General features: G+C 38.6%; 1 protein-coding gene across 7 annotated transcripts; it reads right to left on the reverse strand.

Moving 5' to 3' along the window:
* Positions 1-500: 500 nt before the first annotated feature.
* Positions 501-27,773, reverse strand: ZNF568 (zinc finger protein 568). 7 transcript variants are annotated; one of them, XM_047793204.1, is made up of 7 exons: positions 27,634-27,773; positions 26,106-26,175; positions 22,904-23,177; positions 21,914-21,972; positions 11,895-12,021; positions 11,531-11,626; positions 501-3,294 (listed from the first exon to the last, which is right to left on the reverse strand). In XM_047793204.1, exons 3-7 carry the CDS (start codon positions 22,977-22,979, stop codon positions 1,712-1,714), a joined length of 1,941 nt encoding a protein of 646 aa, XP_047649160.1. In that variant the 5' UTR covers positions 22,980-23,177; positions 26,106-26,175; positions 27,634-27,773; the 3' UTR covers positions 501-1,711. The 7 variants fall into 7 exon arrangements, with proteins under 7 accessions (XP_047649160.1, XP_047649157.1, XP_047649162.1 ...); XM_047793201.1 differs by having other exon boundaries at positions 22,904-23,184; XM_047793206.1 differs by having other exon boundaries at positions 501-3,291; positions 22,904-23,323.
* Positions 27,774-27,868: the final 95 nt, after the last annotated feature.

A 27,868-nucleotide genomic window follows, 5' to 3' on the forward strand; every position in this document is an offset into this window, starting at 1 on the left:
ACTCTCTTCACAATGACTCTAAACATATTACTAACTCATAAGCCATGAATCCAACAAATTACCTGTCAGATAATGCAAGATCCCTACTAAGAGAGTAGGCATCATTAGACCATGATGATAGTAAATAAAATGACATTTGATTTATCACATGGATTTTTTTCTCTCTGATTTTCAAATTTTTAATAAATAATTATATACTTCCTTGAATCTAAGATATAATTGGTCAAAAACTGAATCCTAATTTCAGAAATGTGCAAGTGTGTGTGGGGGGAAAAGCATCACAGGACTGATAAAACATACTAATTTCATATTATATAGTAAACAGGACTATCATTTTTAACTACTAATTTTCTGGAAATATTTTTGATAAAATAGTTCAGCATCTGATAGGGTATATGAATCCATTATAACATTTTCTTCTATGGGCACTGGCTTCCTCTAGCACATAAATTCTGAGAAATAACTACAAAAACACTATAGACAAGACATCGATATCACCATTGTGCATCAACTTTTAAGATTTATTTTATATGTTATCAATCTTTTTTAAGGCATAAAAATTACAAGTAAAGCTAAAAGTCCCCTTTGATCAACACCTTTAATCCTAATCTCCTGCCAGAGACAACACTATCAATAATTTGGTATATGTCCACTTTAATGCACTTAAGATAGTTCTACACACATATTTCAATAATAAAAACATAGTTCTATTTTTTGTGAATGATTTCATTCCAATTTACATGAATGTTATACACTATGTTTCCTCTGGATCTTGACTTTTTCACTCAACATTATTTTAGATAACTACTCAAGTTATACAATATAGATCAAGTTCATTACTTTCAACATTCCATTATTTGAGCATATCACATTTTATTCATTACCTCTTCCATATATAGATTGTTTTCAATCCAGATATATATATATATTTATTTATTTATTATGCATATTTGTGAATTTCTTTAGGAAGTATATCCAAAAGTAGAACTGCAGGATCTTTTTAAAAAATGTCTCCCTGCTTTAAAGTCATAGAGAATATCCTGCTATTTCCTCCCAAGAAGTTCAGTTTGGCCTTTGAGATTTCAGTGTTCAAATCTTTTGGAATTCTGTTTCTTTATATGTTGTAAGGTTGTGTACAGTTTTATTTTCCCTAATATGGAGATTAAAATACTCCAACAATTTTTATTAACTAGGCCATCATTCTCCTACTGATTCATGATGTCGTGCCTAATATACACCAAGTTCGCATATATTCATTGGTTTATTCTAGGCATTCTATTCTGTAAAACCTTTTTACTTGCCCATTAATGTACTAATGCCACACACCATTTTAAGACCATAACTTCATAATATGTGTAGTATATGGTAGAAGGTATGTCTGCTCTATTCTTTTTCAATATTGTCTCAGCAATCCATAGACTTATTTCATAAGAATTTTAGAACCATTTTGTAAAGATCCTAGAAAATTCCTATTAGATGTTTGTAACTGTATTAGGTCTATAGGTTAATTTGGGGGAAGAACAGACATTTTATGATATTGGGTTTTTCCATCTACATCCATGGTATTTCTCTGCATTTACTCACGTCTTTTGCCTTTGATAAAGCTATACAATTTTTTCATAAAGATCTTGTTCATGTTTTGGAGATTATGCCAAGATATTTTAAAGTCAAGTAAAAATTGCATTGAATTTAAGAGAAGGCCTTTATTCATTTAGTATACTCTTCGTTTCTCACCTGTATGACCTCTCTTGTGTATAGAAAGGGATGCTCTTTGAGAGAAGGCTTTCCCACATTCATTACATTCGAAGGGTTTCTCACCAGTGTGACTTCTCATATGTATAATTAGTAATGAGCATTGAGAGAAGGCTTTTCCGCATTTATTACATTCATAAGGTTTCTCCCCTGTATGACTTCTAACATGAAGAGTAAGGGATGAGATTCGAGAGAAAGCTTTACCACATTCATTACACTTAAATGGTTTCTCTCCAGTATGAATTTTTTCATGCTCAAGAAGGTTTTGTCTCTGACTGAAAGCTTTTCCACATTGATTACAATGATAGGGTTTCTCTCCAGTATGAATTTTCTCATGTTCAGTGAGATTTGATTTCTGACTAAAGGCTTTCCCACATACTGTACACGCATAGGGTTTTTCACCAGTATGAATTCTCTGGTGTCGAATGAGGTTTGACATCTGAATAAAAGCTTTCCCACATTCATTACATTCATAAGGTTTCTCTCCAGTATGAATTTTCTGATGTGTAATGAGATTTTCTTTCCGGCTGAAGGCTTTTCCACATTCATTACATTCATAGGGCTTCTCGGCTGTATGATTTCTCATATGTACAGTAAGGGATGAACTCTGAGAGAATGCTTTCCCACATTCACTACATACATAGGGTTTCTCACCTGTATGACTTCTCATATGTATAATAAATACTGAGCATTGAGAGAAGGCTTTTCCACATTTATTACATTTATAGGGTTTCTCCCCTGTGTGACTTCTCATATGTAGATTAACAGATGACATTCGAGAAAAAGCTCTACCACACTCATTACATGCATAAGGTTTCTCCCCAGTATGAATTTTCTCATGCTCAATAAGATTTTGCTTCTGGCTGAAGGCTTTTCCACATTCCCTACATTCATAGGGTTTTTCTCCAGTATGAATTCTCTCATGTTCAATGAGATTTGATTTCTGACTGAAGGCCTTCCAACAATCCTTACATGCATAAGGTTTCTCTCCAGTATGAATTCTCTGGTGTCTAATAAGGTTTGACATCTGAATGAAAGCTTTTCCACATTCATTACACTTATATGGTTTTTCCCCAGTATGAATTTTCTGATGTGTAATAAGATTTTCCTTTCTGCTGAAAGCTTTCCCACATTCCTTACATTCATAGGGTTTCTCTCCAGCATGAATTCTCTCATGTCTGATAAGATCAAATTTATGACTAAAGTTCTGTCCACATTGAGCACACTTAAAGGAGGTTACAACGTGAGTTGAGCAATGGTAAAATGGTTTCCTATACTTATTACATTCGTAATTTCCCTCTCTTATACAGCTTTTCTCATAACTAAGTAAGTCTAAAGTATGTTCAAAACCTTTATCAAGTGAGTCACATTTGTAGAAGTTTTGTCTTGAAGTAACAATGTCTGTGCTCAGAGGAAATATTTTTGCAACATTTTTATATTCAATGATATTTTCCTTAATTAGAGTTTCCTTGGAGATGGATGTGACTTTCCTCACTTGTGTTTCCTGTTGCTTCTTGAGCTGTTCATCAACTTCCCAAACTTCTAAAATGGAGGACCAAAAATTATTACTTTTGAATTTTTCTACTACTGCACTATTGATAACATTTCAGAAATTTGCTAAGGTGGGGCTGATTTTTTATGTTGGCTCTAGTCTCCCAATAAGAAAGAAATCCAAAGTGCAAATGTCCCTAGTTTCTAACATTTATGAGAAATTAATTCTTACAGATAATATCATGGAGAGAGAACTGCCATTAATAGGCCTCGCTGCTTTGGCTGATTTTAAAAATGTACTCATACAAGGGAGAAATCAGTAAAATGAATAGAATAATTAAGATAAAAAGGTAAATACATAAAACAACTGCATAGGGAATCAAATGACTACAGGATAAAATTAACATTTGTGGTTAAATGAATGGGTTATGTATATGTTTACTTCTTTACTCCTTCCTAAAATTCCATTAAGGCGACAGTAAAAGAATAAAGATTCAATCCATAAGAACAAAAGAAATAGGAATGTAAAGAAGGCTAAACAAGAGATTTCAACAAAATACTGGAAGACAGAAGGTATACAGGGAATTGTTAACTGGCAGTTGAGGTAGGAAATTCAAGTTTTGTGCTATGAAGATGTAAATGTCAAGCAACAAAGTGATTTGGCAACAAAACATTGGAAAAGCTCAAGAATTGAAGTATTTAGTTATTTAAAAGTAAGGGATAAGAGTGGGGCTGAAAAAAAGGAGGATTAATTTACAGTCTGAATAGGGAGCAATTAGACTCTGTGAGGCAAGTATTATGGATCTCCTACATAAGATCTATTCTAACCTCCTATATTTTTCCATTGTGAGGAGGCTAAGACAATTAAAATTACATTTCCTAGACACACTTGTATGCTGTGATCTAGATGTAATTCAGATTTTTCATACAACATTTTAATTTAGAAATGAATTAAGAGAGGGAAACAGTGGGCATTTTGCTTATGATGCTATGACAGAAGTGGCAAGCTTTGGAAGTTTACAGGCATTTTCCTGGTTCAACAAAAAGCAAATTCTTGATCATAGTAGGAAACTACTTAGCAGCTCACTTCTGTGGTATGGCTTTGAAACTTATTCCTAAAGGATATCCTATAGTCTGTCCTTCATCCTCCCCAAAATTCTGTAGGATATTAACTTTACATAAATTTCTTCCTTCTTAAATCAGCAGACAGTACATTCTTTTCTCTGTAACTGAACCTTGATCAAAACACCATGACTTCTGAGTTCACACAGGAAGCAGCCAAATATCCACCATCCAAGCAGGTAAAGGAAAGCTTACTTTCTGAAGAAAGTAAGCCATGGAGGCTACGGACATGGGAATAAGTGAAGCAGATCCAGAGGAAAGGCTTCTTACTAAAAAAGTAAGAATTACTTGAACATTTACTTATTGAATAATGAAACCTCCAGCCCCTTTCTGTTGCTTAGCCTCACAGATGCTGGCATGTACTCCAGGTAGGAGATGGGAAAATGAAATATAAAAGACCCATAGAACTGGCTTTTGGACTATATAAAAAACTCCTAGGTTCTAATCAAACAATTACAGTACAATATGTTTCCTATTCAAAAAACATCAAAAATGCTTAACTATAAGAATTTTAGAATTTCCCTCTTATCCTTTCATGCATTAATGTGCAGTACACTAATGACACTGATGGATCCTTATTTAAATAATGGTTTTGAGAGCTCATTAAAATTAAAAATAGATTTAAAAAAAAAACAAGCAAGCAGAAAAACTGGGCAAGCAGTAACTCTATGAATGACAAAAAGTTATATGAGGATATGTAATTAACAGTCTCTTTTTCACTCAGTAGTAATGATACATCAACAATTATAACAAAGCAAGCAGTAAAAAATGAATTGAGGGGAGTTCCCACTGCTGTACAGTGGGCTAAGAATCTGACTGCAGCTGCTGGGGTCGCTACAGAGGCAGGGGTTTAATCCCCAGCCTGGAGCAGTGGGTTAAAGGATCTTGCATAGGTTGCAGCTGTGGCTCAGATTCAATCCCTAGTGCAGGAGCTTCCATATGCCACAGATGCGGCTGTAAAAAAAAAAAACAAAACAAAACTGAGCAGAGTATTTATCTTTCTTGGCCTGTAAAAACTGTATTTCAGGGTAATCAGATAATTGATGAGAGAATTCTCTTGTGGCACAACAGGTTAACGATATGCTGTTGCAGTGGCTCAGGTGGCTACTGTGGCATGGGTTTCAATCCCTGGCCCAGGAACTTCTACATACCATAGGTGTGGCCAAAAAAATTTTGATAAGAGAATTCTTTATGAGAGAATTTCAGCTAATAAAAGAAAAAGAGACCTCCAATAAAAATAATGGATCTAGGCAATAATCAGCAATGGTTGCTGAAAGCCTTAAGTGTTAAGTTGATAAATATCTTTAAAATAGATGGATTCTGATGCACAACACATGAATGTATCTCAACAAATGATCTATCTCGGAATTTCTGAAAAGTGGTACAAACTAACATAAGATGCAATAAGATGTGCACAGCATCATCAAATCCTGTTGTGTTTTACTCTTGTTCTTTCATCATGGCTGACATAACTGTAACCAAAATGATAACATTCTTTTCAACACTGTTAGCTCTACACTGGTTTTTCATACTCCTGGAGTTCCAGCAACTGTGGGTTACTAAAAGTTCAGATAACTGGATATTTTTTAACCTTTATATTCAGTTATCTTATAAGCTTCTGTTTGTAACCGACCATTCCAACCTTAATGCCACCACGCAAAAAGCACAACTATAGCTTCAGTAATTAAAGGGATAAAATTAAATTGAAAAAAAATTTTTTCTTTTGCCTTTTCTAGGGCCACACCTGCGGCATATGGAGGTTCCCAGGCTAGGGGTCTAATTGGAGCTGTAGCCGCCAGCCTATGCCAGAGCCACAGCAACGCGGAATCCAAGCTGCGTCTGCAACCTACACCACAGCTCACAGCAACGCCGGATCCTTAAGCCACTGAGCTCCTTAAGCCACTGAGCGAGGCCAGGGATCAAACCCTCAACCTCATGGTTCCCAATCGAATTCATTAACCACTGAGCCACGGTAGGAACTCCCCAAATCATTTTAAAAGCATAAAAGACAGCATGAGGCTGGCAAAGTTCAGATCTCTCTGACTCTATATGAGATAAGCCACCATCCATTTCATTAACCATTTACAATCCTCACTCCCTCAATCAGGCCATGCTTATGATTTTACTCCACAAACATGTCATGCTAATTTTACTCTCCAAATATTGTTACGTTTTTCTCATTTCCTAACTCTTAAGATCTATAAATAGTTTTAATGCCAAGCTCTCTTAAAAACAAACAAAAATCCTTATCAGTCTTGTTAGTCTTTTTACAGCCCTTCTCTTAAGACTTTTAAGGTACTAGAGTTCCTGTCATGAAAACAAATCTGACCAGCACCCATGAGAATGCAGGTTCGATCCCTGGCCTCCAATGGGTTAAGGATCCAGTGTTGCCATGAGCTGTGGTTGCAGCTCAGATCCGGCATAGCTGTGGCTGTGGCATAGGCCAGGGATACAGCTCCAATATGACCCCTGGGAACCTCCATATGTCGCAGGTGTGGCCCTAAAAAGACAAAATAAAAGAAAGAAAGAAAGAAAAAAGACTTTTAAGGTACTGTCTGTCTCATTCATTCGTTTATTAAATAAATGCTTCACATACAGCTTAAGATTTCAACACATTTCATGCAGCTCTGACGGGTTTCTTTTCACTCTAACTTGAATTCCTCTGGACTTACTTCGAAGGTTTTTAAGTAAAAAAAATTTTTTGGCCACACCCACAGCATACAGAAGTTCTCAGGCCATGGGAGTTCCCATCATGGCTCAGCGGTAATGAACCCAACTAGTATCCATGAGGACGAGGGTTTGATCCCTGGCCTTGCTCAGTGGATTAAGGATCCAGCATTGCTGTGAGCTGAGGTATAGATTACAGACACAGCTCAGACCCTGAGTTGCTGTGGCTGTGGAGTTAGGCTGGCAGCTGCAGCTGTGATTTGACCCCTAGCCCAGGAACTTCCAAATGCCACAGGTATGGCCCTAAAAAAACAAAAAACAAAAAAAATTCTAAGGCCTGGGACTGAACCTGCACCACAGCAGTGGCCCAAGCCACTGCAGTGACAATGCCAGATCCTTAACCCAATGCGTCACAGAAGAACGCCAGTAAATATTTTAAAATAACAGAAACAATAAGAAAAACCTCCCCAAATATAGCTCAACAATAATCAATTCATGAAACATTTACATGAAGAATAAGACACAGACTATTTTCTCATGGTGGGTTAATAATTTAAGTCTCCAACATCAAAGTTTGAAAATATATAAAACACAGTACTATCTTATATATGTTTTCAGACTCCAAGTCACTCTAGTAGAACTAGAAAGTTAGCTCAGAGATGGGGAAGATTTATGTAGGTTGGAAATGTTGGGGACCATTTATTAGAAATCAGGCTCAAATTTAAATAACTGCTAGAACCAAGGCAGATAAGAACACTCATAATCAAAGGCAAAGATGTGAAGAATTTTACAATACTAGAGACATTAAAGGTACATATTCCAATGTTGCCACTTCTGGATTTATATACTGATTTAAAGGCATGAACACAGCTATATTATGACAGCACATAAAGGAAAAAGGAGTCTCGTAAAAGGGAGTTATGTAATTTAGGACAATTTTGGAAAATGTTCAGTGAGCCCTGGAGAAAAGGAGTCATGTAAAACACAGTTCATAAAGGAATAAGAAATAAACAGTAATCAGAAACTGAGGAGAAATCAGAATCCTTTAGAGAGGAACAAAGAAGACATTTCCAAGAAAGGTGATCCACAGGATCAAATATAGAAGAGGACTTCTTGTTTCAATATAGTAGAATTTATCACCTCTGTCTCCTCTCCTCTCTGCAAATATGAAGAAGAAACAGAAAAAGGAAATACATCTTCAATAAAATGAAAAGACAGTTCAACCCCAATTCTAGAGTGTAAGGAAAGACCAGAGGACACATTGAACCAGGTGGTAGGGAAGAAACCCAGAGAGAGTGGCTGTTCTTTCTTATCTCAGACAGAAAACATGGTGAATAGAATTCTCCAAAACAGAAGGCACATCCTGTGGGCAGAATAAATGAGTTATTTTTTGCAACAATGGGATCCAGATGTGTTGAGACTGGTGGCAGGAATATAATGGTCTTTTTCTGACCTTGTTAAATGGCAGGGAAGGCAGAGTTCAATAAGGAGATGCAAATAGCCATTATTCTTGTATAAGCAAACTGTTGGCATAGGAGGGCAGAAAGATATACTGAGGGCTAGAGGAAGTATACAACTGACAATCTCTGATTCAGAAGAAGTAAAGGGCAAACCAACTTGCAACACAAAACAATAGAGGCTTCTTACTAGCTCAGAGCATTTTTCTGGACAATCTTCAACACTCTCCTTCTGTGCATAGTGGGTCCACCAGGAAATAATCTTATTCAAAGATGAAGAATGATAGTTATGAAAGGAACCAGCATCAGATCTATATAATACTATAAGCACCAAAAACCAGGAATATACAAGTTTAGAGGAAAAACTGATATTGACTGATCAATAAGTCTCATAAAATTCTCAAGCTTTAAAGAAAAAGAAACCTACAGGCAACTAGGCAAACAAATCAAGTTACCTATGAGGGAAAACAAGCAAGCTTTCAATTTCTCCAAGAAACATTCAAAGCCAGGAGACAGTAGAGGACTGTCTAAAGACTTCAGAGAACTGTCTACAAAAACCTCTGAGGAAGACAGTATGGCTCAAGTATTTTATACACAATCAACTATCAACCAAATATGAAAGTTAAAAAAAAAGACATTTTCTTATTTGCAAAACATCAGGGACTCTAGTTCCCACAAATTATGAGTTCTATGAGGACAGGACTTGTTTTGTTCATTGTTTTACGCCCATGCCCAGAAGAGCATTTCATCTATATTGTTACAACTATAAATGTGGTTTCCTTTTTCTTATATCTTCTACTCGATTGCTGAAGTATACATGAAAACCACCAATATTTGTTAATTTGATACCCTCATTGGATCTCACTGGATTCTCTTACTATTTGTTGCAGTTGATTCATTTGTGTTTATAAGGGATATGATCTTACCATTTGTTTTTTTTTTTGTTTTTGTTTTTCGGTCTTTTTGCCATTTCTTGGGCCGCTCCCGCGGCATATGGAGGTTCCCAGGCTAGGGGTCTAATCAGAGCTGTAGCCGCAGGCCTACACCAGAGCCACAGCAATGAGGGATCCGAGCCGCGTCTGCAACCTACACCACAGCTCACGGCAACACCGGATCCTTAACCCGCTGAGCAAGGCCAGGGATGGAACCCACAACCTCATGGTTCCTAGTCGGATTCGTTATCCACCGAGCCATGACGGGAACTCCGGATCTTATCATTTGTAAATAAAGATGGCTTTATGGGGCTCCTTTCCATTCTTCTAGTACTGATTTTTTTTCTCTTATCTATTATTTAGGTATAAAGTTAATAAGGAATTTACAAAAGCTATAAAGGAAACCTTGGAAAGCATTTCTGAAGGACACAAAAATACATACATCTGAACAAAGACAGAGAGCATGTTCTTGGATATAAAACCTCGACATTATAAAGATGTCAACTCTCCAAAAGTTAATTTATACCTCTAACATGTTCCCAACTAAAAATTCCAACAGGTTTCTTTTTGGAAATAGACGGGTGAATCTAAAATTCATATGGTGAGATAAATAATCAAGAACAGCTAGCACCACTCTGAAAAGAAGTGCAACTGAGGAAAAAAAAAAAGGGACTAAGTGTCAAGGATAAGAGAGAGACTTTCCTTTCAATGTTATTTTTTTTGTTGTTGTTGTTTTAGGGCAGCACTTACAGCATATGGAAGTTCCCAGGCTAAGGGTCAAATCAGAGCTGCAGCTGCCAACCTATACCACAGCCACAGCAACTTGGGATCTGAGCTGCTTCTGCAACCTAAGCCACAGCTCACAGCAACGCCAGATCCTTAACCCACTGAGCAAGGCCCAGGATCAAACCCACATCCTCATGGATGCTACTAGTTTGGCTCATAACCCACTTAGCCACAACAGTAACTCCATGGAATGTTCTATTTTTTTTAACCTAGTGTGCATATATTATATTTTCAAAAGAATTAAAGGAACGAAAAGTGGGAATAAACAGGAAGGAGGCAACAATTTTTAAGCCAGAAACTTTTAAAGCTATGTGAGATTGTGAGAATTGCAAAATACAATGGAAAATGTGAGTATTGTTACGAAATACAAATCCGAGGACTTTCAAAATATAAAGAAGAAATTATGGAGTTCTCGTGTGGCTCAGTACCCGACTAGTGTCCATGAGGACAAGGTTCGACCCCTGGCCTTGCTCAGTGAACTAAGGATCAGGCATTGCTGTGAGCTGTGGTGTATGCTGCAGATGCAGCCCAGATCTGGCGTGGCTGTGGCTGTGGCGTAGGCCAGGGGCTACAGCTCCAATAAGACCCCTAGCTTGGGAACTTCTTTATGTCTCGGGTGCAGCCCTAAAAAGACAAAAGAAAAAAATAAAAAGAAATGAAAAGGAATCTAACTCTGAAACAAATATGTTTTTAGCAGTTCCCGTTGTGGCTCAGCAGTAACAAATCCGACTAGTATCCATAAGGACGAAGGTTAGATTCCCGGCCTCGATCAGTAGGTTAAGGATCTGGCACTGCCCTGAGCTGTGGTGTAGGTCACAGATGTGGCTTAGATCCAGCACTGCCGTGGTTGTGGTGTAGGTTGGCAGGTGCAGCTCCGGTTTGATCCCTAGCTTGGGAACTTCCATATTCTGTGAGTGTGGCCCTAAAGAGATGGGAAAAAAAAAAGTTTTTAAAATATTACACATCCATGAAATATTGAATGTATAAGGAAAAAAACCCCTATGAACACAAAGGAAAGAGAGTGCTGAACATCGTAGAGAGGAAAAATAATTCTGAAAGTAATGCTGTAAATGAATTAGGGAAGTTTTGTATCCTGAAATTAGACAGAGCTCCTGGCCCTCTAAAATTTGCAAAAGGAAGATAGCTCCAGTATAAGAAAAACAGTATCTGGGAAGTGTCACAATAATCCAAGGCATTCATATACTTTATCACTCTAGAAGACTAGAGCCTTTAAGAAAATACTGAACAATGTGAAATGGTATCAACCCCCTGAACAGCTGTTATGTGGTTTTCTCATTCAGACCTGCCTTTTCACTTATTCACCTGGACAATGCCTCCCAAGCATTTCTTCTTCTACTACCCATGGCTCCTCTTCCTGCTCCAACTTGAAGATCACTTCTGGTTTGGTGACTTGACAGCCTATTATGAGAGAGAGCAAAGGACTTGGATGTTAATGCTGGAGACAACCATCCAGATCTTGGGCTGAGTCCTGGGGATTTGAGGGCTTGTAAGAGATGAGGAGAGGAACGTCCACAGTGAGACAAAGTAATTAGCCTTTACCCTCAAGATGAGAACATATGATCATATAAAGAAAGGGAAAGCTAGTCAAAGACATCTGGCAATTGAAGTCTTCACACATGTCAAAAATGCAAAAGAATTCTACGCAAAATTGCAAAGCTACCCTTACCCACTGTGACTAGGTTGCTGTAGTTCTCCAGCATCACATCACGGTACAAGTTCCTCTGAGCAGGTTTCATTTGCTGCCACTCCTCCTGAGTGAGGTCCACAGCCACATCCTTAAATGTTACTCTTTCCTATAAAAACACAATGTGAAGTCAACAAAACTAGAAACAGTGGTCAAAACATGTAAGAACTGATTTAGCTAGTATCCAGAAATCAGATACCATATATCAGGTCTTCATATTTACCTAATTTTGCATTTATACTACAGGGGAAAATATGCCATAATAGAAATATCCTGTTAGGAGTGTGTTAATTATTGAGTAAACTCATTAATAGAATTCATTTACTATTAAACAGGAAACTGGAAACGGTGGTCACTGATTTGTACTGGGTTGTAATAGAAATGGAACAGCTAGATATAGTTCATAGGTAACTGGCTCAGAATCTGTCCAAGCAATTACGTGATCTGGTGTGAAAGAACATGAAAAAGTTGGGAAGGAAGAGAAGAGGAGAGATATGAAAATTTGAATATGCAAAATCTGTAGGACAACAGATAGAAATGTCCACTACACAGTTTGAAGGTATGAAAAAAGGAGATGAGAATTTGTCAGCCACCAAACTAAAATTGGGACTCCATAGCTGAAGGATATGAGTGTTTGCAGAGAACATACACAGTAAGCAAAGGACCAGGACAAAATCAACAGTTAAACATCAAAGAAAGGGACTTGGGTTTTCTTTTTTTTTTCCTTTTTTTTTCTTTTGTCTTTTGTCCTTTTAGGCCTGCACCCATGGCATATGAAGGTTCCCAGGCTAGGGGTCTAATCAGAGCTACAGCTGCCAGCCTATGCCACAGCCACAGCAACGCCAGATCCGAGCCACATCTGCAACCTATGCCACAGCTCATGGCAACGCCAGATCCTTAACACACTGAGCAAGGCCAGGGATTGAACCCCAAACTTCATGGTTCCTAGTCAGATTCGTTTCCGCTGTGCCATGAGGGGAACTCCTCTTTCTTGCTTGTTATATTTACAATCACAGGATGAGAATTAAAATTATGAGAGTGGGAGTTCCTGTTGTGGCGCAGTGGTTAACGAATCCGACTAGGAACCATGAGGTTGTGGGTTCCACCCCTGGCCTTGCTCGGTGGGTTAACGATCCAGCGTTGCCATGAGCTGTGGTGTAGGTTGCAGACGCGGCTTGGATCCCGCGTTGCTGTGGCTCTGGTGTAGGCCAGTGGCTACAGCTCCGATTCGACCCCTAGCCTGGGAACCTCCATATGCCGAGGGAGTGGCCCAAGAAATAGCTAAAAAGACAAAAAATAAAATAAAATAAAATAAAATTATGAGAGTGGTGTAACAGAAACTAAAAAACAAATGATAAATTTCTGGAAAAGAATGTTACTTGATCACAAATATCTATGTGTTCCTCTCTATTTAAAAACTTCAATATCCAAATAAGAAAATATGGAAAAATCTTTTTTTTTTTTCTTTTTACAGATGCAGACGCACCTGCAGCATATGGAAGTTCTTGGGCTAGGGGTCAAATCAGAGCCACAGCTGCTGGCCTATGTCACAGCCAGAACACAAGATCAATATTAAAAACTCAATTGGGAGTTCCCATCACGGCTTAGCGGTTAACGAATCTGACTAGCATTCATGAGGATGTAAGTTCGATCCCAGGTCTAGCTCAGTGGATTAAAGATTTGGCATTACTGTGACCTGTGGTGTAGGCCAGCAGTTACAGCTTCAATTCGACTATTAGCCTGGGAACCTCCATATGCCGAGGGTGTGGCCCTAAAAAAGCAAAGCAAAGCAAAACAAAACAACCAAAAACCCCTCAAATGTATAATTAGACATTTGCAGTAAACATCCAAAAATGAAATTAAGGAAAACAATCCCATTTACAATAGCATCAAAAAGAATAAAATACTGCCCAAGGTGGTAGAGAAAGATGCTGAGCTTACATCCTCTGATGGGCACACCAAAATTACAACTATTTACAGAGCAATTATTGATGAGAAAGAATGGAACCAGCTAAAAAATATCTTTTCCAACTAAAGATATAAAGAAGGAATCAGGAGTTCCCATTGTGGCTCAGTGGGTTAAGAATCTGACTAGTATCCATGAGGATGTGGGTTCAATCCCTGGCCTTGCTCAGTGGATTAAGGATCCGGCATTGCCATTAGCTGTGGTGTATGTCACAGATACACCTTGGATCTGGCGTTGCTGTGGCTGTGGCATAAGCTGGCAGCTACAGCTCTGATTAGACCCCTAGCCTGGGAACCTCCATATCCTGCAGGTGCAACCCTAAAAACAAACCAACCAACCAAAAGACCTAAAAAAAAAAAAAAAAAAGTAAATACAGGTTAATTTTTTTCATTCTTTTAAAAAATCTTTGTTGTTGTTTTTTTTGGCCAAGTGACCCCAGCTGCTGAGTGACAACACTGGATCCTTCACCCACTGCCCACAAGAGAATTTCTAGGTTAATTTCTAATGTTAAAAAATGATGAATCAGTGCTATGTAAAGCCTATTTTCTTAAGATGTTGACTCTTTTTTAAGAATTTAAGCTCTTTAGCCTTTAGCTTTTTATTTTTTAATTTTTATTTGTTATGGCCACACCCACAGCAGATGGAAGTTCCCAGGCCAGGGACTGTGGCAATGCCAGATCCTTTTAACCCATTGCACTGGGCTAGGTATCAAAACTGCACCTCCGCAGCAATCCAAGCTGCTGTAATTGGATTCTTAACCCACTGGGCCACAGCGAGAACTCCAACTTTCTATTTTTCATATTATTATTTTTTTCTTTTTCAGCCACACTTGTGGAACTTCTCAGGCCAGGGACTGAATCCAAGCTGCAGCAGCTGCGTCAACACTGGATCCCCAACCCACTGTGCCCAGTCAGGGATTGAATCTGCACTCTCACAAAGACAGTGCCTGGTCACTAACCCACTGAGCCATAGAACTCTTTTGACTTTTTATTTTTTTGGCTATGCCTGCAGAAGTACCAGGGCCAGGGATCAAACCCATGTCACAGCAGAAACCCAAGCCACAGCAGTGACAATGCTAGATCCTTAACCTGCTGAGCCGCCAGAGGATTCAACTTGCTTTATTCTAAAAAGCATATCTAGAATATTTGTGATTCCAATAAATCTGAAGATTAAAGAGAATTTATATTGAATTAATAATGATGGATCTTATCCAAAGAGTGAATATTAAAAATTTATTTAAATCCTCTTTAAGGTCTCAATATTTTGAAGGTTTTTTCCTCCCATATATATCAGATAAATAATTTTTCCTTTAATTTCTACTCCTTTTTTTTTCTTTTTTTCTGCTTTTCAGGGCCACACCCAAGGCACATGGAGGTTCCCAAGCTAGGGGTCCAAGTGGAGCTGCAGCTGCTGGCCTACACCACAGATGCAGCAACATCAGATCCAAGCCACATCTGTGACCTACACCACAGTTCACAGCAATGCAGAATCCTTAACCCACTGAGCGAGGCCAGGGATTGAACCTGAAACCTCATGGTTCCTAGTCAGATTCCTTTCCACTGCCCAAGACGGGAACTCCAATTTTATTTCTACTCTTAACATCTTTCTTCTTTTTCATTTTTGAATCAGTTCTGGTTTGTATAAAGAAATGCCACTGATTATTTATATTAGTTTTAGGTCCATTCTGTATTGAATTATCTTCTTTCCTTTTCAGCTGCCCACATATATGATTGAACAATTTAGATATCATAATTTTGTACGCACCTTCCCAATTTTTATCTTTTGCATATGCATATACAATAATAATAAATAAATGTGGTAGCAAGAGCAATTTGGTCATGTTCCTGACTTTAGTGGGAATATGTCTTATTTTCCCCAGTAACCTTGGTTCTGGCCTTTAGTTTATTATATGTATAGAATAATTTTTTAAAATATTCTATTTTATAAAAAAAGAATCCTCTTAAAAATCTCAAATTCTGATTAAAAAAATTAGCAGTTCTATGGAGATGATTACATTTTTCTTGAATATGAATATTAATAGATTTCCTTAAATTGAAGTATCTTTGTGACAAAATATTTCACTCAGTTCTTCTCCAATTAGAGATAGTCCTCAACCTACAATGGTTCAATTCATGAATTTTCGACTTTAAAATGGTGCAAAAGTAATATACACAGAAAATGCAGATATCCTGAGTTTTCAATTTTGATATTTTTTCAGACTAGCTGTGTGTGGAATGATACTCTCTGGTGATGCTGGCCAGTGACAGCAAGCCACAGCTCCCAGTCAGCCATGTGATCATGCTGGTAAAAAAAAAAAATACACTCTTAAAACCATTCTATACCCATTCAACCATTCTGTTTTTCACTTTCAGTACAGTCTTTAATAAATCACATGAGATATTCAATATTTTATTATAAAATAAGTTTTGTGTTAGATGATCTTCTCCAACTAAAGGCTAATATAATTGTTTTGAGCATATTTAAGGTAAGCTAAAAACTAAATTATCACATGCAGTAGCTTAGCTGTATTAAATATATTTTCAATTTACAATATTTTCAAATTATAACGGGTTTGTCAGGATGTAACCCTATCATAAGTCAGGAAGATCTACAGTCAACAATTCTTTGCAATTCCAATTAAAATCACAATAGAGTTTTCTCCTTAGAACTAGAAAAACTGATTCTAAACTACAAATGGAGGCATGGAGGTCCCCAAGTAGCCGAGAAATTTTTTGGAAAACTAAAAACATACTTGTGTAGTGGGAAGCAGGGAAATCTTTGCCAAACCATCAGGGTAAAATAATTAAAACAATGTAAACACACACACATACACATACACACCCCTAGAGTATGGTACTGGTATGGATGTAGACAAACAGATTAAAGAAACAGAATAAAGAGCTTAGAATGATTAAGCATGTAAATGATAAAGGTGGTATCACAAAGGAAAAAATCTGTTTAACAAATGGTATTGGAACTGGTTTCCTACATGCAAAAAATAATTTTACTGATAGAAATTATCAATAAATTCCTTCTGTGGACCATTACAAAATTGAATCCAGTTGCATCAAAGACTAAATATGAAAAACAGAGCTTTGAAAAGGAAGTATATAACTTAATATGAGGAAAGATATCTTAGAAAAGACCAACACTGGCAACTCATGAAAGAAAAGATATTAATATTAACATTGCATAGGTCATTTCAAAGAGGGCTTATGGGACAAAGACCAGAAGCTCTTCACAACACTGTGAATCAACTTTTATAATGTAATAGTCACTCAACAGTGCCATGTTTTCCTGAAAAGATACAGCATTTAACCAATCACATCCCTGGTGATGTGGGAAAGTAAAATAAATGTCTTTAGAGTTTAATAACACAGTGGAACAGGATAGAAAGCCCAGAATTAAACCCAGGCATCTACAGCCAACTAATCTATAACAAAGGAGGCAAGGATATACAATGGAGAAAGAACAGCTTGTTCAATAAGTGGTGCTGGGAAAACTGGACAGCCACATGGAAAAGAATGAAATTAGAACACTCCCTAACACCATACGCAAAAAGAAACTCCAAATGGATGAAAGACCTAGATATAAGACCAGACACTATCAAACTCTTAGAGGAAAACATTGGCCAAACACTCTCTGACATAAACAACAGCAACATCTTCTCAGATCCACCTCTGAGAGTATTGACAATAAAAACAAAAATAAACAAATGGGACCTAGTCAAACTTCAGAGTTTCTGCACAGCAAAGGAAACCCTAAACAACACAAAAAGACAACCCACAGAAGGGGAGAAAATCTTCGCAAGTGAATCCACTGACAAGGGATTCATCTCCAAAATTTATAAACACCTCCTGCAGCTCCATACCAAAAAAACAAACAACCCCATCAAAAAATGGGCAGAAGATCTAAACAGACAGTTCTCCAAAGAAGACATACAGATGGCAAAAAAACACATGAAAAGATGTTCAACGTCACTCATTATTAGAGAAATACAAATCAAAACCACTCTGAGGTACCACCTTACACCAGCCAGAATGGCCATCATCCAAAAGTCTACAAACAATAAGTGCTGGAGAGGGTGTGGAGAAAAAGGAACCCTAGTACACTGTTGGTGGGATTGTCAATTGGTGCAACCACTGTGGAAAGCAGTATGGAGATTCCTCAGAAAACTAAACATAGAACTACCATTTGATCCAGCAATCCCACTCCCGGGCATCTATCCAGAGAAAACCACGACTCACAAAGACACATGTACTCCAGTGTTCACTGCAGCACTCTTTACAATAGCCAAGACATGGAAACAACCTTAATGTCCATTGATAGAGGAGTGCATCAAGAAGATGTGGTACAGGAATTCCTGTTGTGGTGCAGTGGTTAATGAAGCTGACTAGGAACCATGAGGTTGCAGGTTCGATCCCTGGCTTTGCTCAGTGGGTTAAGGACCCGGCATTGCCGTGAGCTGTGGTGTAGGTCACAGAGGCGGCTTGGATCCCATGTTGCTGTGGCTCTGGCGTAGGCCAGTGGCTACAGCTCCAATTGGACCCCTAGCCTGGGAACCTCCATGTGCCGTGGGAGTAGCCCTAGAAAAGGCAAAAAAACAAAAAACACATATATACAATGGAATATTACTCAGCCATTAAAAAGAATGAAATACTGGCATTTTTAGCAACATGGATGGCCCCAGAAACTATCATGCTAAGTGAAGTCAGCCATACAATGAGACACCAACATCAAATGCTTTCACTGAGAGGTGGAATCTGAAAAAAGGATAGACTGAACTTCTTTTCAGAACAGATGCTGACTCACAGACATTGAAAAACTTATGGTCTCCAGAGGAGACAGTTTGGGGGGTAGGGGGATGTGCTTGGGTTATGGGATGGAAATCCTGTGAAATCAGATTGCTATGATCATTATACAACTACAGATGTGATAAATTAAAAAAAATAAAATAAATAAAGTTTAATAACAAAAACTAATGCTGCATATTAATTTTGACTGAATCCTTATTGTATGCACATACTTAGCATATGCTGTATATAACTATCCACATTTAAAGTTTATCACAGCAAAAGATACATAACATATAAGTGACATATTAAAAGAAGGTATGTGCATAAATCCTGATGATCAAATGGGCATTCTTTTCTTTCCCCACTCCTAAATTTCATTGCAGTAGAGTTGACTTACACTGTTGTATAAACGCTTTTGGTTTTTTTGGCTGCAGCCATGACATATGGAAATTCCTGGGCCAGGGATTGAACCTGTGCCTTAGCAGCAACCTGAGCCTCAGTAGAGACAAGGCTGGATACTTAATCTGCAGCGCCACAGCAGAAACTCCTCTTTTGTTCTGGTTTTTTCTTTTGGCCTAATCCACAGCATGCAGAAGTTCCCAGGCTAGGGATCTGTCACAGCAGTGACACCACGAGATACTTACTCAACTAAACCACCAGAGAACTGATGTAGGCATTATTCAATTTCCCTAATCTCAACTAGAAAAAGGATTAACAACATAAAATGAACAAATGATATGAACAGTCATTTACCAAAAACGGATTTCTTCACTCATGAATGGGCTTCATTTGCATAGTATCATAAGAGTCAGGTTGTATAGGTTTGAATCCTGGGTTTATTACATATTTGATGCATGAAGTTATGTAAGATTCTTAATCTCTGTGCTTCATTGCTTTCATTTCATTGCTTTACATTTCATTGTAAAAATTTAAATATTTTACACACTTCTGATAATGATTACATGAAATAAGCTATGAAAAGCTTACAGCACAATATACCTGGCACATAAGAGGTACTCAATAGAGCTATTATACTTATTGCTATAGGAGATTTTCCCAGCTGCTGTGTAGTCTATTCAAATATAAATAAAAGCTGCCATTGAATATATTTACATTCATATTCTAGAATGGGAGTTCTTGCTGTGGCTCAGCGGAAATAAATCTGGCTAGTATCCACGATGCAGGTTTGATCCCTGGCCTTGCTCAGTGGGTTGAGGATCCAACATTGTGGTGAGCTATGGTGTAGGTTGAAGACATGGGTTGGATCTGGCGTTGCTGTGGTGCAGGCCAGCAGCTATAGCTCCGATTCAACCCCTAGCCTGGGAGTCTCCATATGCTGCGGGTGTGGCCCTAAAAAGACAAAAAAAAAAAAAATTAGTACATATTCTAGAATGAATTTAGGTCTTCATGCCCAGAAACATAGGTAGTTCATTTCTATTTGATAGTCCAGATCAAAACATCTGGCTCTGATATCTGAAAAGGAACTGCATGAACGAATTTTTTGAAAGCTAAGTGTCCTATTTGTAGATCACAACTCCTTATATCCTTTTTACTTTATAAAGAAAATGTACATGTGAAGCAATTATTTGGAACTCTCTCATAAAAGACAGTCATTACCCACTAATTCAGAATACATCTAAAAAAATGTATCTGCAAATCCGACTAGTTTGTTTGAGACGTTTTTAAAATAAAGTACAAGGCCACTTGTACTTTTTTCCAACCTCTTGCTCATCATGTTCTTCATCTAATTTTCTATCTTCTTAATTATTGATTTTTAAGAATAGTTAGTGTATTTCTACATATGTACCACAAAAACTGTTCCCAGTTTTGCCTTATTACAGTATTTACGGTAGTCTTACTGAAGAAAAGGATTAATTTTATGAACCCAAATCAGGCATCTTCTCTTTTATCAGTTTCATATGTTAAACTAAAAAAGGGAATACAGCCAACATATCCAAAGATCTTTTCAGGGGGACAGATTTATACAGTGAATAATTATGAACAAGATGGAGCACTACATGTATTCAACCCAACATTCCTGTGGGATAAGTATTATTATCCCCATTTATAGATGACATAATTGAGACCAAAGAGATTAAGAAACTGGCCCATAAACATGCACTTAGTAAGCTGATGAACCAAGATTTGAACCTAAATCTGTGTAGGTTCAAAAAACCACTCTGCCAAAAGGAGAACTAAATGGACAAGCCACACAATCATACGGTCAAAAAAAGTGTGTGTGTGTTTCAGGATGGAAAAGATATGAGCTAAAGGAAAAGAAGCATTAATGTGAAAAATATTTATCATACAGAAGTGTTAAGGATTCCAGAGTTGGAAACAAAAAGAATCAAGAGCAGAGGAAAATGAGTCTTTTTGTAAGAAGATGAAGAATCGTAATCATGTATCTTCTGAGCCTATAAAAAAGATGTGGGAGTTCCCGCGTGGCTCAGTGGTTAATGAATCCGACTAGGAACTATGAGGTTGCAGGTTTGTTCCCTGGCCTCACTCAGTTGGTTAAAGATCTGGCATTGCCGTGTGCTGGTGTAGGTTGCAGACATGGCTCAGATCCCATGTTGCTGTGACTTTGGCGTAGGCCAGCATCTACAGCTCCAATTAGACCCCTAGCCTGGGAACCTCCACATGCCGTGGGTGTAGCCGTAGACAAAGACAAAAAAAAAAAAAAAAAGATGAGGAGAGTTGTGAACACCAGAGCTATAAAATTCTGCCAGAGAATATTAGCATATCTTAGCATAACTTAAAAAATCTCAACTGAAATATATACGTAGGATCATCTGAAAGAAGTATTCAATTTACTCTTCCATATAATTCCAGTTTTTAATCTAAGGCCAAGAAGGACTTTTAAAAAACTTAGTTTAAAATCATAAGAATTACAGAATTATTTTGGATTTCTTTTTGATGTAGGTGCCAACTGAAAAGTTTTTTCTTTCCTGAATTATAAGCTTTTTCCTCATAAACAGTGAAGATTATGGGATGAATTTTATGTTTCAGTGTGCTTTTGCTTCTCCAGATTATATATGAATTTGAACTCAAGTTTAATAATTCTGTCTGGATCTGTTTCTGTACAGCCATATTTCAAATTTCCCCTGTTCTGATCTAGCTGTATTTTTCCTCATCTTGATTTTTCATTTAGTTTTTTCCACCTTACTAGTAGGTTAAGATAACCTACTGCAACTGCATTGTAAAATAATGCAGGGAACAAATAAATGCTTAAAACGTACAAGAGAACTGGTCATATCCTCTTCTTCCTTGAAAAGGGCAGAGTCTGGAGAACACCACGCTGAGGAAAGGGAAATAAAAACTGATTTAGGAGTAACATAAAAAACAGGTAAAACTTTATCTCCACTGTCAAAAGCTAACAGGAAAATCTAAAACAGAAACTAAACATTAGTAGTATGAGGACATTATTCAGAAAAGCAGAGCCGAATGCCAGAATATCCACAAAAAAATGTTCAAGGTGGTTGCCTATGGGTAGAGCAAACAGGGTATGGGAAGGGATGGAATAGAAAACTTTTGTTTACAGTTATATATTTAACAGCATTTTTTAGTTTTTATGGCCATACCCACATCATATGGAAGTTCCCAGGACAGGGACTGAATATAAGCCACACCTGTAACCTATGCTGGATACTTTAACCTATTGCACCGGGCCAGGAATCAAACCCACACCTCCACAGAGATCCAAGCCACGGCAGTCAGATTCTTTTTTTTTTTTTGTCTTTTTGCCGTTTCTTAGGCCGCTCCTGCAGCATATGGAGGTTCCCAGGCTAGGGGTCTAATTGGAGCTGTAGCTGCCAGCCTATGCCAGAGCCACAGCAACACGGGATCTGAGCCGCGTCTGCAACCTACAACACAGCTCATGGCAACGCTGGATCCTTAACCCACTGAGCAGGGTCAGGGATAGAATCTGAAACTTCATGGTTCCTAGTTGGATTCGTTAACCACTGAGCCCACGACAGGAACTCCAAGGCAGTCAGATTCTTAACCCACTGAGCCATGGCAGCAACTCTGTAAGAGCATTTTTAAAAAAATATAATTGTACTTAAGAAAAAGAGAAATTACACATTTATTTTAAAAAAACAGTTGTCAAGTAAATAAAAAAACAAGCATTGACACAGTCAAAAACTTGTAAACTTTCTTAATACGACAGAACACCCTAACTCTTTTTAGAGCTTCTCTCCTAAACTCTACCCATCTCTGAGCCACCTCACCTCTCCTTTCCATCATCTGGGTTAAACGTTCCACTGTCACACAGCCACTGCTGATCTCCAAAGGCTGAGATGTCATTCAGGCCTTTCCCACTCTAGGCAGAGGGATTAGGCAGGATGCAGGTCCAGCAATTTCAGTGTCTACTTTATCTCAGGACTCCTCAGCTTCTATAGGAGGTTTCAGGTCAGAAGGTCTCCATCCATTATAGATAGATATATGTTCTTCAGGGCTTTCTCTTCCCATCAATGATCTGTTTTATCTTTGTGGAGCTAGGACCTGTGGGCTTATGATATAAATTCAGTTTACCAGATGTTTTCTCACTGGATCCCTATGGAAACCAGACTCCAAGGTGGCCCCCAATGATCACTGTCTTCTGGTATCCATGTCATTCATACACCACTCCCATACTGAATAGAACTGACCTGTATAATGCAGAAATGACAGTGTTTGACTTCTAAGTTTAGGTCATTAAAAAACATTGTGGTTTCTGTCTTGCACATTTTTGAATCATGCACTTAAGGAAGCCAGTTACCATGCCATGAAAGCACTCAACTAGCTCTAGGTAAAGGCTTGTGCCAGCAGCCAACACCAACTTGCTAGCCATTTTGGAAGCAAATCTTCCAGTCCTAGTTAGCTTTCTGCAGCCCTGCCAACAACTGACTGCAATTTCATGAAATATCTGAGCCAAAATACCCAGCTAAGTCACTCCCCACAAAAACTGATATTAATGTTTATTGTTGTTTAATAAGTGTTAACTGCTGTTTAAGCCACTATTTTTTTTTTTTTTTGACCATACACATGGCATGTGGAAGTTCCTGGGGCAGAGATCAAATCTGCACCACAGCAGTGACCTAGGCCACAGCAGTGACAATGCTGAGTCCTTAACCTCTACGCCACTAAATTTTGAGGTGTCCTATTACACAGTAATAGATAATTAATACAATCTCAAACAATTAACTTCCTTGCTTGTGACTCACTTTCCCTGGAGTCACAGACCAGTGATGCTAAGACAACAGGAGTCTGGAAGAAAACTCAAAGACTCAGCAACTCAGGTTGAACCAAGTGCCCAACAGAGATACCAAGAGTCTAGAAACAAAGTGACTACAATAGTGATGTTGTTATAATATCTGCCTCTCAAATATCTTTTGTGACCATAAAGGTGTAGGTTCGATGCAGTGACAGATACAAAGCTGAGTCAAAAATCAGATTTTCAGCAACCCCAGATTTGAAGTAAATAGAGTTGCATTTAAAGTCTGGCTATTCCATTTCCTATTTATCTTGACAACTGAGATAAATAAAGAGCTGCATTTTAGGATTCCAATTTTTTTTTTTTTTTTGTCTTTGTGCCATTTCTAGGGCCGCTCCCGTGGCATATGGAGGTTCCCAGGCTAGGGGTCTAATCAGAGCTGTAGCCACCAACCTACACCACAGCTCACAGCAACGCCGGATCCTTAACCCACTGAGCAAGGCCAGGGATCGAACCTGCAACCTCATGGTTCCTAGTCGGATTCGGTAACCACTGCACCACAATGGGAACTCCTGGATTTCAATATTCTTCATTTGAAATCAGAATTACACTAATATCACAGAGATATTGGATGCTAGATAAAATAGCTATTAAGAAATATTAATTTGTCATCTATGGTAAAAAAAACGATACATGAGAGTAGACTAATCTTTACCCTGAATGACAGAAAAGAGATAGCAAAACAGAAATCATTCAATTATAGTTAGTAAGTTTTGACCAGTGTTATGCTTGGGATATACTCCTAATATCTCTCACACTGTTTCTATTTCTTCCATGGCAATTATCACTAAAAAATTGTATAATTTATTTTATCATGCACATTGTCCACACTCTCACATCAAATACATGAAATTTTTGTGTGTCTTGCCACTGATAGTAGGTATTTAAAAAAATATGTTGATAAGCTGCTACAGACACTAGAGAAAACAGTATGGCAATGAAAAAAAGTAAAAATAGAATTATTCTATGATCCATAATTTCCACTTGTGGATATATACCCAAAAGAACTGAAAGTAGGGCCTCGAACAAGTATTTGTACACCCATGTTTGTAGAAGCATTATTTACAATAGTCAAAAGACAGAAATACCCAAATGACAGATATAGATAAACAAAATGTGGTATATACAATCAACAAAATATTATTCAGCCTTAAAAAGGAAGGAAACTCTGAGGAGTTCCCACCATGGCTCAGTGATAACGAATCCAACTGGTATCCATGAGGACATGGGTTCAATCCCTGGCCTCAGTAAGTCGGTTAAGGATCTGGTGTTGCTGTGGGCTGTGGTGTAGGTCACAGATGTGGCTCAGATCCCACGTTGCTGTGGCTGTGGCAAAGGCCAGCTGCTACAGCTCCAATTTGACCCCTAGTCTGGGAACTTCCGTATGCCTCGGGTATGGCCCTAAAAAGACAAAAAAAAAAAAAAAAAAGGAAGGAAATTCTGACACATGCATGAAACTTAAAGACATTATGCTAAGTTAATAAACCAGAGCCAAAAGGACAAATACTGTATGATTTGGTACACAGAGTATATAATGAGATACAAGGTAGAATGGTGGAGGAGTTCCTCTGCAGTTCTATAGATTAAGGACCTGGTTTTGTCACTGCTGTGGCTTGGTTGCTGGTGTGGCATGAGTTCCATTCCTGGCCTGGAAATTTCCACATGTCACAGGCACTGCCAAAAAAAAAAAATACAGAAAGTAGAACAGTGGTTGCACGTAACTGGGGGAACAAAGGAGTGGACAGTTATCATTTAATGGGTAGAGTTTCTGTTTTGCAAGATAAAAAGAGTTACATAAGAGTGGGTGATAGTGGCATGGCTATGTGGATGCCACTGAGCTCAACACTTGAAAAAAAGGTTAAGGAGGGAGTTTCTGTCATTGCTCAGAGGAAACAAATCAGACTAGCATCCATGAGCACAAAGGTTCAATCCTGGCCTTATTCAGTGGGTTAAGGATCTGGCATTGCCCTGAGCTGTGGTATAGGTTGAAGACGTGGGTTGGATCTGGCGTTGCTGTGGCTGATGAGGTAGGTCAGCGGCTACAGCTCTGATTCGACCTCTAGCCTGGGAACATCCATATGCAGCGGGTACAGCCCTAAAAAAAGAAAAAAGGTGTAATAGAAAATAGAACAAATTTTTATCAGCAATCACAACAAATGTAAATGAATTAAACTCACCTATTATAATAACAGTCAAACACGATAAAAGGGGGAAAAGGCCGGCTATATACTCTCATAAAAGACAGACCTGAAGTATAAAGACATAAAGGGGGTGTAAAATGAAATTCCTGGAAAATACAGTAACATAACCTGACAAACAATATTATCAAATAAAAGAGAACTTGGACTAAATGGTATCCACAAGGATAAAGAGGCATGTTGTAGATTGGAAATCTTACTCCCAATTCTTCACAGGATTATACATTCACACTTTTTGCCATATAACTTTGTCCTCTGACTGTGGGTGTAATTAATGTTAAGCTTAGGCACCTGACTGGCTTTGGCGAACCCAATATTAGTATGATTGGAAAAGAAATTTTTTTTTTTGTCTTTTTGCTATTTCTTGGGCCGCTCCCTTGGCATATGGAGGTTCCCAGGCTAGTGGTCTAACTGGAGCTGTAGCCACCGGCCTACACCAGAGCCACAGCAACGCGGGATCCGAGCCGCGTCTGCAACCTCCACCACAGCTCACGGCAATGCCGGATCGTTAACCCACTGAGCAAGGGCAGGGACTGAACCCGCAATCTCATGGTTCCCAGTCGGATTCGTTAACCACTGCGCCACGACGGGAACTCCGGGAAAAGAAATTTTAAGGATGCTTTTAAGATCTGTCTTGTACTCTGGTGATCCACCATGAGAAGAACATGTCCTGGTAACCACTGTCCTTTTAGCCTGAGCTGCAGAAAGACCGCGTATGGAGCAGGTCTGAATCCATTCTGCAGCCCATCCATCCAGGCAGGCCCAGCCTAGGTAAAATGAACATAAAGGACCTGTAACCCTATGAACAAGAAAATAAATGCTTGCTGTTGTATTCCACCGAGTTTAAGAGCTGTTTGTCAGGCAGCATTATTATAATGACAATAAATAATACATATAATTAAAAAAGCCAAAAGAAGGCAAAAAAAATAAATAAAATAAATCTGGAAAATGTCACCAAAGGAAAGAGGGCTAAAAAAGAGTGGGCAATGAGGAAAAAGGACCACTTGAAACCAAATACAATTTTTTCAAGCGGTTACCAATTATGCCTACACAGAAGTCAACTCAGGCAAGACAAGAACCACTACACAAATTACAACTGCCAACACCTCACCACACTCACACATTGCACATCCACCTGGCAATTACACAAACACCACCACAAACGTTTTCATAAATTACAATCACGAACATCACCATTACACATCGTATCACAATTACTCCATCACACTCATACACAACCACACCCCCATCACTCTCACATTACCACAATCTCTCTCTCACACACACACACACACACACACACACACACACACACACACAGTAACTCTCCACCACAGTTTCTCGTTCTGAGAACTCCAACAACTCTCCAGGAGCATTCTCCGCACTGCCGCTACTCCAAACACTTGAGGCCTCCTTAGAGGCTCCACCCCTTTAGCCGCGCGCTGGTGCTGCCCAGATGGCTTGAGCCCCTTCCTTAAGTCCCGCTCTGGGGAGACGGCAGCGTCACCTGCCGGAAACGCCCGAATGCACATCTAGCGCGCAGTTTCCGAGAGGATGGATGAAGGCGACCCGAAGAAGGCCCGGGCCAGGCGCCGGCAACGTCGAACCACCCCACCGCGTCTGCCTCCCAACGGACGTTCCACAACACAACACCTCCCAGAAGGCCTCACGGCTTGACTCAACTTCCGGCCAGAACAGAGGGGGGCGTTTCCTGTGTGAGGGAGACCCGGGTGAGCCTGGTC

This window comes from Phacochoerus africanus, chromosome 8 (genome assembly GCF_016906955.1).
Source record: "Phacochoerus africanus isolate WHEZ1 chromosome 8, ROS_Pafr_v1, whole genome shotgun sequence".
NCBI lineage: Eukaryota > Metazoa > Chordata > Mammalia > Artiodactyla > Suidae > Phacochoerus > Phacochoerus africanus.

Coding starts and splice junctions, on each gene's coding strand:
- ZNF568 (XM_047793204.1), bottom strand. CDS start 22,979: ATGACATCTCAGCCTTTGGAGATCAGCAGTGGCTGTGTGACAGTGGAA. Junction 21,973..22,903: donor CCAGATGATGGAAAGGAGAG/GTGAGGTGGCTC, acceptor CCCTTTCCTCAG/CGTGGTGTTCTCCAGACTCT. Junction 11,627..11,894: donor CAGCAACCTAGTCACAGTGG/GTAAGGGTAGCT, acceptor CTCTCATAATAG/GCTGTCAAGTCACCAAACCA.